General features: G+C 40.4%; 1 protein-coding gene across 1 annotated transcript in view; it reads right to left on the bottom strand.

Moving 5' to 3' along the window:
• Positions 1-15,811, bottom strand: part of asap2a (ArfGAP with SH3 domain, ankyrin repeat and PH domain 2a) — a 131,702-nt gene that overhangs the window by 12,160 nt on the left and 103,731 nt on the right. The window contains exons 19-24 of the mRNA XM_048597109.1: positions 15,452-15,519; positions 15,251-15,358; positions 11,842-12,085; positions 4,981-5,139; positions 2,777-2,969; positions 1,995-2,062 (exon numbers count right to left, since the gene is read on the bottom strand). Coding sequence (XP_048453066.1) covers positions 1,995-2,062; positions 2,777-2,969; positions 4,981-5,139; positions 11,842-12,085; positions 15,251-15,358; positions 15,452-15,519 — 840 coding nt within the window. The remainder of the gene's footprint in view (positions 1-1,994; positions 2,063-2,776; positions 2,970-4,980; positions 5,140-11,841; positions 12,086-15,250; positions 15,359-15,451; positions 15,520-15,811) is intronic.

Genomic DNA, 15,811 nt, shown 5'->3' with positions numbered 1-15,811 from the left:
AGTTGATCAAGAGGTCCGCATAATCAATGTCAAAACACACACTAAGTAATTGAAATGTAATGCAGTGGGTATGCTCATCATTGTTATATTCTGTTTACAGCATAAATCACTTAAACAACTTTGCCTTAAATAAAACTTACTGGCAGAGAGCCTTCTCACTCGCACCCTCAACTGACTATTCAGACATCACAGAGAATGCGATAATTCAGTAAACTTCCAGTATTTCTTCCCCAACTGAGGATTGCCCAGCACCGTTGACGACTGGAGCCTCAACCAGGTCTGACCCATCTCCTGCACTACCGCCCTCAGCATTCTCTTCCGTCTTGCAACAGCGATAGGGATTCCCTTGTCCTTGCCATTCCACCAGCATCCACATCCAAAAGATCATCAGCCGCCATTTCCGTCACCTCCAGCAAGATGCCACCATCAGACACATTCTCTCTCTTCCCTTGTCCGCCTTCCGCAGGGACCATTACCTCTGGGACACCTGGTCCACTCTTCCTTTACTCCCAACACTACTCCCCACCCCCCACAGTCCCACAGCATCTTCCCCTGCAACCACCAAAGGTGCAACAACTATACATTTACCCTCTCCCTCCCCAGTATCTAAGGGGCCAAACATGTGTTTGGAGTGTGCTGTAAAATGGAGCCTTGGGTAAGTTACTACAGCGCATCATATAGATGGTACACACTGATGCCGATGTGTATCAGTGGTGGATGCGATCAGCTTTGTCCTGGACTGTACTAAACTTCCAGTATGTGCTCCCAGGCGAATGGAGAGTATTCCATTACACTCCTGACTTGAACTACACAGCTGGTAGGCATTGTAGAAGGGGAGGGGAGTTACTCAACACAGAATTCCACCCTGACTGTTCATGAAGCCAACTGTTTAGATGGCTGGTCTACTTCAGTCTCTGCTCAATGGTAATCCCTAGAATGTTGATAGTGCGGGATTCAGCAATGATAATACCACTGAACAAGTGTTGACGGCTAGATTCTCGCTTGTTTGGGATGGTTATTATCTGGCACTTGTATGGCATTAAACGTTATTTGTCATTTATTAGCCCAAGCCTGGGTGCTCTCAAGGTCTTGTTGCATATGGACATGACCGCTTCAGTATCTGAGGTGTCATAAATGGTTGCACAATGTTCAGCTCCATCTGTGAACATCCTCACCTCTGACCTTATATTGGAGGGTCAATAATGAAGCAGTTGAAGATACTTGGGCTTAGGATACTGTGCTAAGGATCTTTTGCTGTGAGGTCCTGGGGCTGAGAAAATTGAAGGAGCTGGAAACTTCCAAATCTTTTTATATCACACCAGATTAATGGTGCTATCTAACTTAAAGCTTTCTCAAAAACACAAGTATTTCCACGATAAGAATTATATTATCATATATTATAATTTTTCACACATCTATTTGCAAGTTTTTTCAAGTTGAACAAAAAAATCCCAATATTTTGTTTAGAAATGAGTTTCACTGAGGAGGTAAACAAAAAAAGTAAACTTAGTTTACTTGTCATGAGCTAATCAGCTGGGCACAAAAGGTGAACAAAACTGAGGCATAGAGATATTCTCTAATCAAAGGGACTATGGATAACGAAAAATACAGGAATATAGAATGCCAGCATTTGTTGCACATTCATAATAATTGTCCTTGAACTGAGTGGTATGCTAGGCCATTTCAGAAGCAATTAGAACATTACTGTGGGCCTGGAGTTGGCAGGTTGGATAAGGATGGTGTATTTCCTTTCCTAATGGGCATGTGTGAACCAGATGGGCTTTTTCTGAAATTTGATGATGTTAATGTCACCATCATTGAAACTAGCTTTCAATTCCGATTTTTATTAGTTAAATGTAAATTCCATCAACTGCTGTGGTGGGATCTGAATTCATGTTCCCAGAACATTAATTAGCCTGGTCCTGGATTACAAGCTCTGTGACATTATCACTATGCCACTATCTCCTCAAACTACTGATTAAATATTTACTCACCTGATGGCAGTGATTGCACAGATCCAGGTACCATGGATGTTCTTTTAACTGTAGATGTTCGATCAGAACTGTGAACAGGTGATAATGAAAATTAGTGTAATAACTTATTCTATTATAGTTACCCTCTGCAATTATTTTGAATCAATTCTCCTCAATCATTTCACTTTAATCAGTTTTATTCAAGCAAAGGAAGTGGGGAGCTTAGACAATGAAGATAGCTAGACTTTGTTGAAATTCACTGAACAAAAAAAAATTATATAGAACAAATAGACTATGAGTGAGAACTAATTAAATTCACTACAACTGAGAAGTCAAATATAAATTCTTCCATCTTTCACTACAGATTTCCACTTTTAGTTTTCATATACTTTTGTGCCGCAATTGCGGTGACGATTCTTGATCGTTATGAGAGAAAAAGTGTATTAGAAGATGGGAGAAGGCACAGAATTTGATATTGATAAACACATTTCTAGTTCAAACCAAGAATGAAACAATGAAGAAGTTCACATGGAGGTCACAAGATACTTTATATAATGAGGAAGACCACTTATCTGCTGCAGCCAACAAATCTGGACAAATCCATAATCCATCACGCAGCTCTCAAATATAATCACAGCTCTTGACACCGTAATCCAGCCATAATGTCAATGGGTGCAAAACAAACAGCTTCAGCAACATGTCTCTCTTTTCAGCCATCCTTATGATCTGCACTACCAGGGACTTTTTGTATACCTGATATAGATTATAGATCCAAACTACAGATTAAAAAAAAAATCTATTACCTGGCTATTGATTTCTGCTGTGAAATGCGTAATGGCGGCTGTGGTGGCAGTGGTGGTGGTAATGTTTTTTTATTTTGAACAATTTGCTGCGGAGGACCTTGCTGCTGTTGCTGGGCTGGTGGTTGTTTCACCTGCAGACTCATTGCTTCAATAACACTGCTTGTCTTTGCTACTGGAGTTGGTGGTGAAGGGTCTGAAAGATAAAAATAATTTGAAAGCAAAATAAAATCTAGGAAAATAATCCTCATCCCCACCTATTAGCATAACGTCCTAAAAATAGTTAAAATGGTTAAAAATATATTCCAAGCTAGCCTGAGGTCGTACAACTTCTCATTTTACATACCAATTATCTGGTGCAGTCCAGATCAAAGAGGTAAGAGGGTATTAGCAAGGATGAAGACCTAATTCAAAAGATTTACATGGTGACAATATATTTATTTTTAATAATTTCATAAGCAGTGAAATCCAGTAAGGTCAGGAATGATGAAGCAAGTGACGCATAAGCCAAAAAAAAAATGCAAGATTCATCTTTCCAACCATGACAAATATCATCAGGATATGAAAATTAAAGAACAAAAATCTTACTTTTTAAATAATAAATTGGACAGCAATTGTCACATACTAGCTGATATAGAATAATTTGACAGAATACCAATACCATTACTTGGTATTGAGGGACATAGATTTAAAAATCAGCTGACATTTATACACTGGCCGTACCTTTGACATGTTCAGGTACCTTGCCTGAAATGTTAACTCTGTTCTTCTCTCTCCAGAGAATGATAAATGTGCTACTTGCAGAATTTTCTGTTTTTATATAATTTTGTGTGTTTTTTTTTAATGATTGCTAAAGCTGCCAGTGAGATGCTCAGTCCAAAGCTAATTGTGGTTAAGACATTACTATATTTTTTTGAAAAATAACTGTGTTCAGAGCAGTATCTTCACAAGTGCATAAAACTTTATTTTGTAAATGTGCCAGCCTTTGTGCTTTTGGAGAAAATAACCTACATTTCATGCTGGAGTGGTTGCCTCTTTAAGAAAGAGTTTACTCTGAAAGAAGGTTCCTTGTAAAAAGCAGATGGCGATAAGCAGTTGATCCTGTGGCAAAACTGCTCAGTAGGTGTACAACAGGGAAAGATGTATTAACCAAATCTCAACAGGGATAGTGAGTCCCTGGGTGCAGTTCTATAGTTTACAGGTTGGGAGTTAAAACAGCTGCCTAAAGAAGGCCACTTTTGAGCAGGATTTTAAAGTTCTGTGCACAGGCTAAATATGTATCAACCTTTTGTTTTTAGTCCTTCAGCCAACAAATGAATTGAACTTCTTTGGATTACCAAGCAAAGAGAAACACAGAAGAGTTTTAGTTACAGGACACCAGAGTTAAATAATAATAAAACAGGAGAGATCTGACCCAAGGTAGCTACACTCAAGATGCTAACAACACCTGTGTAGAATGGGGATATACAACCTTGAAATGGCCAGAGGAGAGTTGAAATAAGTTCCTTGCGAATGGCCCAAGAAATCTCAACCGTTATCCAAATCTTTGAAACAGTATTCAGACCAGGTGGTTAATCTTCCAATTTTTGGTGAGTATCTGACTAAGGTTTATTTGGGATACAAATCAAAATGGGTGAAAGGGGAGATTTGGATTAAGAAGGATGGTTTTAAGTAGAAGCATCTATGTTCCCTCTACTTTAAAAATATTTAATAATTTAAGGAAGAGTACAGTTATTTGCATTCACGCCCTCTGACTTTTGTAATGTAAAATTCTTTCAGTTTAAGTTGTAAACTTTGTGGCTCATTCTTTTAATATACAGTTGTTTTTTTTTTAAGATTTCCAAAAAAAGAATGAACACACACAATACTGCCTTCTACAAATATTATAAGGAAGCAGCTACCAGCATACTGTACATATTTGTCTGCAGTTGATCATTTCACATACTTAATGCTTCTGTTTAAAATAAAATCCAGTGATAAAATCAATTTCTTCCTACTCAGCTTTCATTTCTACAGAATAGCAGACTATCAAATTCAAGACTAATCAAATATGTTTGTATGATGTTGGATCACATTATCAGTAGCAATAGCATAATTAAACACGTGGGGAACTCATGTTAATTAAACACATTGTTTTAGTTCATATATAGGTATTGACAAAGACAGAAGTTAATCAAAATATTAGAGATGAATAACCAGACACATACTTGCTGTTGCTGATGTTACTCGGACTGGAGGTACAGGTGGATGAAGGTTTGGTGGGTCTGAAGCAGACCGCTGCCTGCTTGTTGTATCCATTCCAAATGATGCAGGTTTCCAAACACCAGACGAAGTCGTAGTTGGAACACCAGGAACTGAACATTGGACTAAGGTCAAAAAGCAGATAAATTACTCGCACACTGTGTTACACATCAACCTTAGCTTTAAAATTTTATGTACTGTTAATTTCACCATGTAAGGACTGTAGGTTTTTTTTTTTATTTTCAGGTTATTAAAGACCGGGGACTGAAATGTGGAAAAAAATCCTGTCTAAAAAACGTGCTCAAAAGAGTGGCTGCTCTTTTGAAAGTAAGTAACCTGATCAACTGTTTGAAAAAGCAACAACTGAAGTTCAAATTGCATACAATCCGAAAGCATACTGATGCAGCTCTTACTGACAAGTTGATTGATCCGTGAACTAGTGACAGTTGTCAATAACAGAAACTTTTTGCTTGCCAACTGTGAGATTGGTTATTGGGTGGCTGAATATCTTGGAACTGGAAACAAGGGCAGCAAAAAATAAGTGTGCAGATCTTCTCTCAGCCCAGAGGCTGCCTGCTCTCTGTAATCATAAGGCTAAATCAGGCTAAATCTGAAAAAAAAACAATTACCTTCCTGCAGCAGTTACAGTAAGCTGTGACTTTTGAATTGATAACAAGAGTCTGTTATTCTGTGCTTCTTACAAACCAAACCAATGCAGCTACCAGAGGTCTGGCCAGTTGAAGGATCATCTCAATATCGGAACAAGAAAGCAAAAACCACTAAACCGACTTTTCAGTTCTCTATCGGCGCCAATTATCTGTTTTCCTTAAACTAAAAACACCAAAGAACTGTGGGTGCTGGAAATCAAAAACAGAAACAGAAAATGCTGGAAAAACTCAGCAGGTCAAGCAACATCTAGAGAGAAAGCAGAGTTAACATCTGAACTGAAGGAGGGTTACTGGAGCCAAAACGTTAAGTCTACTTTCTCTCCACAGATGCTGCCAGACCTGCTGGGTTCTGCCAGAAATTTTTGTTTTTGTATTTTCGCTATTCATTTGTCTTTGTATGGGGGCGTTTATAAGGGTTTTGGAGTTTTAGCTAATGATGTTGCATGCCAATTATTTGTATCTGTTTACCTGTAGCAATAGTCTAATTACTTGAAATGAATAATTCTGTTTAGTACAGAAGCTTGGCCTGTGATTTCGATCAACCTTAGTTTTGATGTCGGGTAGGCTGGGATTCTGCGTGCAGCTTTTAAAAAAAATCTTTGATATTTGGTGTGGCTCCAGAAATAGCAGGTAACGCAAACAGTAGTGTACTGATGATGGGGATCTTCAACTATCCGAATATAGGGTGGGACAGTGATGGTGTAAAGGGCAGAGAGGGGCAAAATTCCTAGTTTGTGTTTAGAAAAAAATTTCTATAGTAGTAAGTGCCCGATTCAACAAGAAAGGATGACTATTGGTCCTAGTTCCTGGAAACAAAGTGGGCCGAGTAGATAAAGTGTCAGTGGAGGATAATTGTATCATAATGTTTAGGATGACAACAGAAAGGACAACAATCAACTGAGTAAGAGTAATTAACTGGGGAATAGCTAGGTCAGATAGATGAGAACAAAAGGTTAGTGGGAGGAATAGTATTTGAACATTGGACAGTCTTCAGAAAATGGTTTGGGCACAGTCAAGGTATAGTCCTGCAAAAAGGAAGAGGTAGGTCAAACAAATTCAGAGCTCCCTGGATGAACAGGGAGGTAGAAATAAAGAAAAAGATGAAAAATATGTGCTTATGACAGGTGTCAGATAGAAATGCAGTTGAGAACCAAGAGGAATACTGGAAATTCAAAGGAAGGTGATAAAGCACATTACAGAAGTGGAGAGCGATGAGAAAAGACTGGAGGTTAACATAGTCAAAAGTATATAAATAGTAAAAGGATGGCAAGAGGATGGCAAGAGGAGGAGTAGGACTGATTAGGAATCAAAAAGAAATTTACATATGGAGGCATGGGGCACAGCTGAGTTATTAAATGAATGCTTTGCTTCTGCCTTTACCAAAGAGGTAGATGCAATCCAGGCCATGGCGACAAAGGAAGAAATTCTGCCGATAGAAGGGTCCAAACTTGATAAAGAGCAAATGCTTAAAGTTGACAAGGCACTGCGATCAGTGAGGGGAAATTTCAAGATATATTTAGACATAATCTCTTAGCCTTCCTTACGGACAGGGAAGGTGCCAACAGACTGCAGAATTGGAAAGACTCTGCCCTTGTTCAAAACAGATTGCAAGGATAAGCCCAGCAATTACAAACCAATCAGTTTAACTTCAGTGATGGGGAAACTTATAGAAATAATTATTTAGGATAGAATCAGTCGTAATATGAACAAAGGTGGGTTGATTAGGAAGTACCAGGAGGAAAGAGTGTATAATTAATGTACTGGAATTTATTGAAGAGGTAACAGAAAAGTCTATTAGGTAATGCTGTTGATCTAGTGTACATGTATTTCAAAAGGCAATCGATACAGTGCCAAACAACAGACTTGACATAAAGGCTAAAGGTCACGGAATGAAAGAAACAGTGACAATATGGATGTAAAATTGGCTGAGGGATAGGAAACAGTAATTAATACAAGATATTTTTCAGGCTGGATGAAGATTTGTAATGGCATTCTCCAAGCATTGGAATAGAGACCCTTGCTTTTCCTAATGTATATTAATGATCTAGATCTGTGTGAGCAGGCAACAATTTCAAAGTTTGCAAACTTGAAAGCATTGTAAACTATTAGGAGGACAGTGTAGAGATTAAAATAACAGACAAGTTGGTGGAGTGGGCAGACAGGTGGAAGGTGGAGTTCAATGTGGACAAATATGACATCATTCATTCTGGTAAGAAAAACATGGGCAATATCAAATAAGGTGGTACAATTCTTATGACTACGCGAGAGCAGAAGGATTGGTAATTATGTGCATAGATCATTGAAGGTGGCAGGACAGGTGGAGAAAGCAGTTAATAAAGCTTGCAGAATCCTGACCTTTATTAACAGAGGGAATATGAAGTTATGTCGAACTTAAGATACTTTTTGGTCCTCAGTTGGTGCCTTGTGTGCAGTTCTGGGTGGCGTTCTATGGGAAGAATGCAAACGCATTGGAGAGTGCGCAGAATAACTTTACAAAATAGCTCCAAGAATGCAAAACATCAGTTGTGAAGACTGATTGGTGATGTTGGGATGGTTTTCTCTTGGGAGAAAATGCTAGGCAAGATCTGGTAGCAGTGCTTCAGTACCTAAGGAATCTCAAATTGTAGTATCCGTGATTGCAGAGACCTTAGGAGGATACACAGATGAATTGCCCACTTGCAACTTCTGGCTGGAAATGTTTGCAAATGCCACAGCCCTGACTTTTGCACCCTCGCAACCCACCACTGAGATTGTTTAACTCTTGACTATAGCATGCTGTCATCTGGTGTTGTAGCTTCACCAGGTTTGCACCTCATTTTTAAGATTTGACTGATACAGCACTTGGCACGTTCACCTATATTCTTCATTGAATGAAGGTTGGTCCCTGGCTTAGCAGCAATGGCAGACTGATGCACATAATGAGTCATGTGAGAAATATCTTTCAGGTGTGCACAAAATCTCAGGTAGCCCCGGAAGCAGAGTTGCTGGGTAGCAGCTGGGAGGTATGGCATATCCGCTTAAAACATGGCTCCCAAGGAATAAGGTCCACGAGTGAAACCATGAAATAACATATGACCATTGAAGTAGCCATCAGCACAATGAAGGTGCCTTGACAGATCTGAATGCAGTCTTCCGTACTCAACAAGTAAGGCCCCCAAACTGGGCAGTTTATGCTTTGCTCTGAGAAACATCGCACTGGAATGAATGACCCGGGAGGCCTTAACAGTGACCTGCACCCCTTGCAGTCTCCTGGCATCAGGTCAAAAATAGCCTGGAAAACTTGTTGCTGATTACTACCGATCATTATAACACATTGTGGTTGAATACATCGTTGCTGCTCTTGTTGCCCACAGAACCTTAATGATGCTCAGTTTTGAACTGCTAGATATGCCATGCGTCTAGCACAGTAATAGTGCTAAACCATGCAATTAGGGTGGCTTCAATTTGAAGTCAGAATTAATGATGCTCATTCGAAAAGCCAATGCAGACACAATGGGCCAAACAGCCTGCTCCAGCACCCTAACGCTTCTGTGATTAGACTGGAAGAATGATTTGGTGGTAGATCCTCAATACATTTGTGGACTGACACATCTGCAACAGGCAAAATGGTGAGGAAGAGATCAAGCACATTTTTCCTTTTTGTGTTAATTCCCTTTGAGCCTGTGACAGGTACTGCCTGGTGGATATTTCCTTCAGGCCAATTTAACATGTACTGGTGCTACACAGAAACTCTTAATAAAGGACTTTGAGCTTTTCTAATCACAGCAAGTGACCTTAACATCCTTATTCTTCCTTCCAATTGGTGTTCAAATCAGAAGAGCATCAATGCATCAGTTGAGGGACAATGATCGGTAGTAATCAGCAACAAGTTTTCCAGGCTATTTTTGACCTGATGCCAGGAGACTGCAAGGGGTGCAGGTCACTGTTAAGACCTCCCAGGTCATTCATTCCTGTGCAATGTTTCTCAGAGCAAAGCATAAACTGCCCAGTTTGGGGGCCTTACTTGTTGAGTACTGAAGACTGCAGTCAGATCTGTCAAGGCACCTTCATTGTGCTGATGGCTACTTCAATAATACACTCAATGGTTATATGTTATTTCATGGTTTCACTCGTGGACCTTATTCCTTGGGAGCCATGTTTTAAGCAGATATGCCATACCTCCCAGCTGCTACCCAGCAACTCTGTTCCAGGGCTACCTGAGATTTTGTGCACACCTGAAAGATATTTCTGTAGCTGCATATTTGGAGTGAATGGTCTTGTTGTTTGAGTGATTTATGACTGTCTTTTTTCTGTGCTACTGAAGAGGCACTGCACCTGTGGGATGCAAACCAAAGCGCCTTTTCATTCTGACTGCAAAATCTAAGGCAAAGATAACAGAATTGTTGGCCCAGCAAACAAGCCACTAGTGAGAAAGATAGTAGGAACTGCAGACGCTGGCGAATCTGAGATAACAAGGTGTAGAGCTGGATGAACACAGCAGGCCAAGCAGCATCAGAGGAGCAGGACGGCTGACGTTTCGGGCCTAGACCCTTCTTGGGGACAGCTTTGCAGAACACCTACACTCGGTTCGCACTAAACAACTGCACCTCCCAGTCGCAAACCATTTCAACTCCCCCTCCCATTCCTCAGACGACATGTCCATCCTGGGCCTCCTGCAGTGCCACAACGATGCCACCCGAAGGTTGCAGGAACAGCACCTCATAATCTGCTTGGGAACCCTGCAGCCCAATGCTATCAATGTGGACTTCACAAGCTTCAAAATCTCCCCTCCCCCTACCGCATCCCAAAACCAGCCCAGCTTGTCCCTGCGTCCCTAACCTGTCCTTCCTCCCACCTGTCCCCTCCTCCCACCTCAAGCCCCACCCCCATCTCCTACCTACTAACCTCATCCCGCCCCCTTGACCTGTCCGTCCTCCATGAACTGACCTATCCCCTCCCTAACTCACCACCTACACTCACCTGCCTCACTCCATCCCTGCCTCTTTGACCTGTCTGTCTCCTCTCCACCTATCTTCTCCTCTATCCATCTTCTATCTGCCTCCCCCTCTCTCCCTATATATTTTCAGAATCCCCTTCCCCTCCCCCATTTCTGAAGAAGGGTCTAGACCTGAAACGTCAGCCTTCCTGCTCCTCTGATGCTGCTTTGCCTGCTGTGTTCATCCAGCTCTACATCTTGTTATCTAAGCCATTAGTTACTTCTATTATGCATCTTTGGACTGCTGAGCAGGAGATTTGGAGCATGTCTCCAGCAGATCCCTGAAAGACTTCATAGACAAAAAACAAAGTAGAGTACGCCAATGACCTTGCCATACACACTGGCAAAATTTGGCAGTCAGGTCAGCAGGTTCTCACATAGCTGGTCAGAAATAATTTGTCACCACCAAAAGCAAGGCCCTAAGCTTCTAGAGACTTGTGTCAACATGCTGAGTAAACTGATCCTCTGCCTGGAAACCTGGGGCATTGAATATTACCTTCTGGAAGATGCAGCTTTCTATGGCTCCACTCTCCCTGTCCAGCTAGAAGCAGGTGACCAGAAAGCTTCCAAATGTCATTCATTCTTATCAGAGGTCCAGTTTAAGGCAGCATAAACAGTACACATCCTGATGTGATAGATCAAACTTCCAAAGTATGGAAAATGCCTCCAACATATAGAGAGTTGATTCTCTGCAAGCATTTTATGAAAATCTTTCCCGACAGTAGGTAAATAATGCTATGTATTTTCCTCTGCTGCACCGGCCCCAGAAAATGATCAAGCCTCTGAAATATAATGTATTCTAGCCTTAATTTCACTGGCAAGTTTCAGGAAGAATGTGAAACCCATGGACCTGGCACTAAACTAAGAAAAAACACTTAATATCAATTGGGCAATCAACACATTGCAACTGAAAGCCTGCATCTCCCAAGGATCCCTAATATGTTCAATGAAACTTAAAAATCAATGGAATGGAACTGACTTCCAAAAGCAGTGTCAATTTCACCAGTGCTATCCCATCTTGTGCCTTCATACTGAAATTCAGTCCTATGCATTTGCATAGCTCTTTACCAATAAAAGAAAAAGAAGTGTTTAAAATTACTGAAAAACAAACCACAAGAAAGTTGATATCTAGACCTTAAGTAGTCACTAAGCACCAACACAGACCAAATATGCGTGTGGCTCACCTTTACTCGTGTTCCGAGGTGGAAGTGGAGGAGCATCAGTTACAGGAGGGGGGGGACTGGAGCTCAGTACAGTTCCATATGTTTCATTATGTAGCATACTTGGAATGAACGGTCGCTGTTTATCTTTAATGGAGTTGGCTGAATCTCTTGGCAGGACTGCAAGAGGAGGTGGAGGCTGAAGTTGGTTTGCTCCTGATTGGTATGATAATTGATAGAAGCTGATAGGTCTATTGGGACTGGATTGCTGAAAAAATATGTTTATTAAAATTTGTTAAGAACTTTAATTGGACACATTAGAGCTGACAATACCAGGTGAATTAATGCGCATTACACTCTTTTTAACAATGATGCATTGCCCTGGAATGTCTGGCATGTTGATTAAGACAAATTACGACAGATATATCATGAATTTCAGTCTGTCACAGTCAAAAGATGGCAGTTTAAAGCTGGGTTCCTAAAATACTTGCTTGAGTTTTGGTTTGGGAGGGTTATACATTTGAATATGACCAGCCCTGAGGGATCATAACCGCAAGACTACTCAGCAGGCCAATAAAGGAATTATTTCATCAGTATAATCCTGGATGGTATCTAGACATCTAAAGTAAAGATGTCTTTAACTGAAGGAGAGGGTACCATGTCACACAGTCAATGGTTTCTTTCAACAGAAATGAATAAAATACAGCAATGCAACAAAGATAGTAACAGGAAATGAATGAACATGAAATGGAGAAACATAATGGATAGAGATAAAGGCTAAAGAAGAGAGATCAAAAAGCAAGAGTAAACATTGTTGGGAAATGGAAACGATCTGACACTAATACAACACCTTAGGTAATAACGATGTACCTAGAGGGAAGAACTAATAGCTGATGATTACATTTACTGCATGGAGAGGTTTGGAGGAAGTCAAAGAAAGTCAGAGGAGGAGGACCACTGATTAAAAGCTGACACTTTGCTCAGAATCATGAAATACATACTAACACCGTTTATGACAGTGCTGTACCTTCTCTGACTCAAGTGGTGTCATTTTGGAGCATTATCTTTCCATCCCTCAGACTTGAGATCATTCACAGCCTTCCAAATTGTGGACTTATCCGCCTGCCGCTCTGTTATCAGACGTCTTTATCAAGGAGACCACCAGCCTCCAGAGCACCCACTCAAGACACCGCCTCACAACATCTCTCAGAGTGGCTACGACAGCCTTCAGAACCCACCCAGATGCAACAAAGCTGCCCCTTCCAGCCCACCAGTCACTGGCCACTGCAGAGATCAGCAGACCCCATTGGCCCATGGAGTGCTGGTCTAGCATAAGCCTGGCAAGCCCTCCTCCTCAGTCCAGGGTGAGTCAGTCTAGTGTGAGCTTGACAACCCTCCCACTGCTGGCCTGTGGGTTGCTAATCCAGTCTGAACTCTGCAGATCTGTACAACAACCCTGTAAAAAGTAAGAATGTTATTCTTCAGTTAATGTTCAATTCATTCTGTTAAAAGAAAATAGCATCCTATGAACTTTCTTGATTACATGCTTCACCTGCACAATAACATTTTATGACTCATGCACTAGAACTCCTAAATTCCGCTTCACCTTGGAATTCTGCAATCATTCTTTGTTTAAATACTCTGCCTTTTCATCCTTCCAGCAAACTGAATGACTTCACGTTTTCCTACATTATACTCCATCTGCCAGTTTTTTGTTCACACACACCTGTCTGCAACCTACTTATGTCTTGTTCGCAACATAAATTCCTACCTATCTTGGTGTAATCTCTGAAATTAGCCACCATACCTCTGATCTACTTACCTAATGCAGCAAGACCTGCACAATATCCAGGTTTAGGCTGCAAATGGCAAATGATATTCATGCCACATGTGCCAGGTAACAACCATCTCCATTGAGAGAATCTAACCATTGCCCCTTGACATTTAATGCATCACCATCACTGAATACCCCACTGTCAACATCCTCAGGGATACCACTGACCACAAACTGAACTGGACTAATCAGAAAAGTAATGTGCTACACAAGGAAGCTACAGACTAAAGATCTTGCAGCAAGTAACTCACCTGCTGACTGAAGCCTATCCACCACCTAGAAGGCACAAATTAGGAGAGGGATGAAATCTTCCCACTTGTCCAGATGAGTGCAGCTCCAACAACACTCAAGAAGCTTGAAACTATTCAGGATGATGCAGACCGCTTGATTAACACTGCATCCATAAGCATTCATTCCCTCCATCACCAATGCTCTGCAGCAGCAGCATGTACTATCTCCAAGATGCACTGTATTAACTAGCCAAATTTCCTCAGACAGCACCTTTTAAACCAATGACCATTTCCATCTGAAAGGACAAGGGCAGCAGATACAATGGGATCACCACCAACTCAAGTTTTTCTCCAAGTTTCTCACCATTCAGCCTTTGAAATAATTCACCATTACCTCAATGTTGTTGGGTCAAAATCCCAGAATCCCCTCCCTAACGGCATTGTTGATCTACCTACACTAAATGGACCTCAGTGGTTTAAGAAAGCAACTCACCACCATCTACTCAAGGGCTGTGATGGCCCAGCCAGTAATGTCTATATCCTGTGAATGAATTAAAAAAAAAAAGTCCAAAAGTGCAATAATCTATGATGTGGCAGCTTACCAGATGCCTTCTGGAAATCCAGGTACAGTACATCTACAAGCTCCCCTTTATCCACAGCAGGCGTTAATCCTTCAAATGCTCTAGTAAATTGGTTAAACAAGACTTCTATTTGACAAAAACATGCTGACTCTTCCGGACTATCTTGAATTGTTCCGAGTACATAACTATAACTTGTTTAATGATTGATTCTAACACATTCCCCATTACAGAAGTCAAGCTAAATAACTTTTAATTTTCTATTTTCTGCCTCCCTCCCTTCTTGAATATTTGCCACTTGCCAGGCAAGAAATCCAATTATGCAAAAATTAAATTGCTCATCATGTATTAACACAAATTAAACAATTTGAAAAGGTACTGTAATAGCAAATTACATAAATTAAATGATGTCAAAATGAAAGTACAATAATGCCAAAGGATGGACTTGAAGCAAATGTAGAAGAGTGAAATAATAATGAAGTACAAGAAAAGACAATTAAAGGTAAACTCAGAGCACACATCTAAAAATCTCAAGCAGTTATTACAAACCTGATTTACTAGATCCCTACACTCAAGCTCCGGATCTTGGCAAATACCATCTCATTTCTTAAAATCAGTAGATATCACAGTGAAATATAGTGAGCAGATTCATGAATTGAATGAACTAGAAAATCAGGACTCAACATAATTGATCAATTATTATTTTCTAAGGTGACAAATGAGATTGAAGATGTCCAAACTTGCAAAAAAATTATATTAGTAGCATTGTTGACTGTATGTTACATTCCTACCTTGTCTTCAATATCATCATCACTTTCATCTAAATCTTCATGATGCAATCTCCATTCATATTCCACATGGACATGAGCATTAAACTTGCCTGATAATGACTGTATAAGCTAAAAAATACAGAATCACCACTTAAAAACATATAAATGCAAGTGTAGATCTTATTATTCATCTTTTAAAAAAAACTGTATGTAGAGACGTACCACCTCTTCACACTGAGTGTGTTTTAAGCGTTTGGCTATGTCAAGTGGAGTTTCCCCTCCTTCATTGGCTGAAAATAAAACCGCAATCTGTTAAATTTTTTTTTGATTAAATATAATACTTTCTTAGACTACAGACATAATTCAGTTTTCAAAGCTTCCGTTACAATTAAAAAGAACTTTAGTTTTAGATTTGGAAAGTAAAAGTAAAGGTAAAGTCACCACAGTCCCAAAGGACCATAGGGCTGCTCTCTCAGATAGGGACAGCTTATGGTTTAACCTGAGGGGCACCACACCTCAGGTGAGGGAAGAGGTTGAAAAGGAGAGTCCTTCATGGGAACCTCAGCCATTGCAGGTATTGAA

The sequence above is a fragment of the Rhincodon typus genome, chromosome 5, assembly GCF_021869965.1.
Source record: "Rhincodon typus isolate 14 chromosome 5, sRhiTyp1.1, whole genome shotgun sequence".
In the NCBI taxonomy this organism is placed as follows: Eukaryota; Metazoa; Chordata; class Chondrichthyes; order Orectolobiformes; family Rhincodontidae; genus Rhincodon; species Rhincodon typus.
The sequence above is the reverse complement of the archived record's forward strand: the minus strand, read 5'-3'. Positions and strand labels throughout refer to the sequence as shown.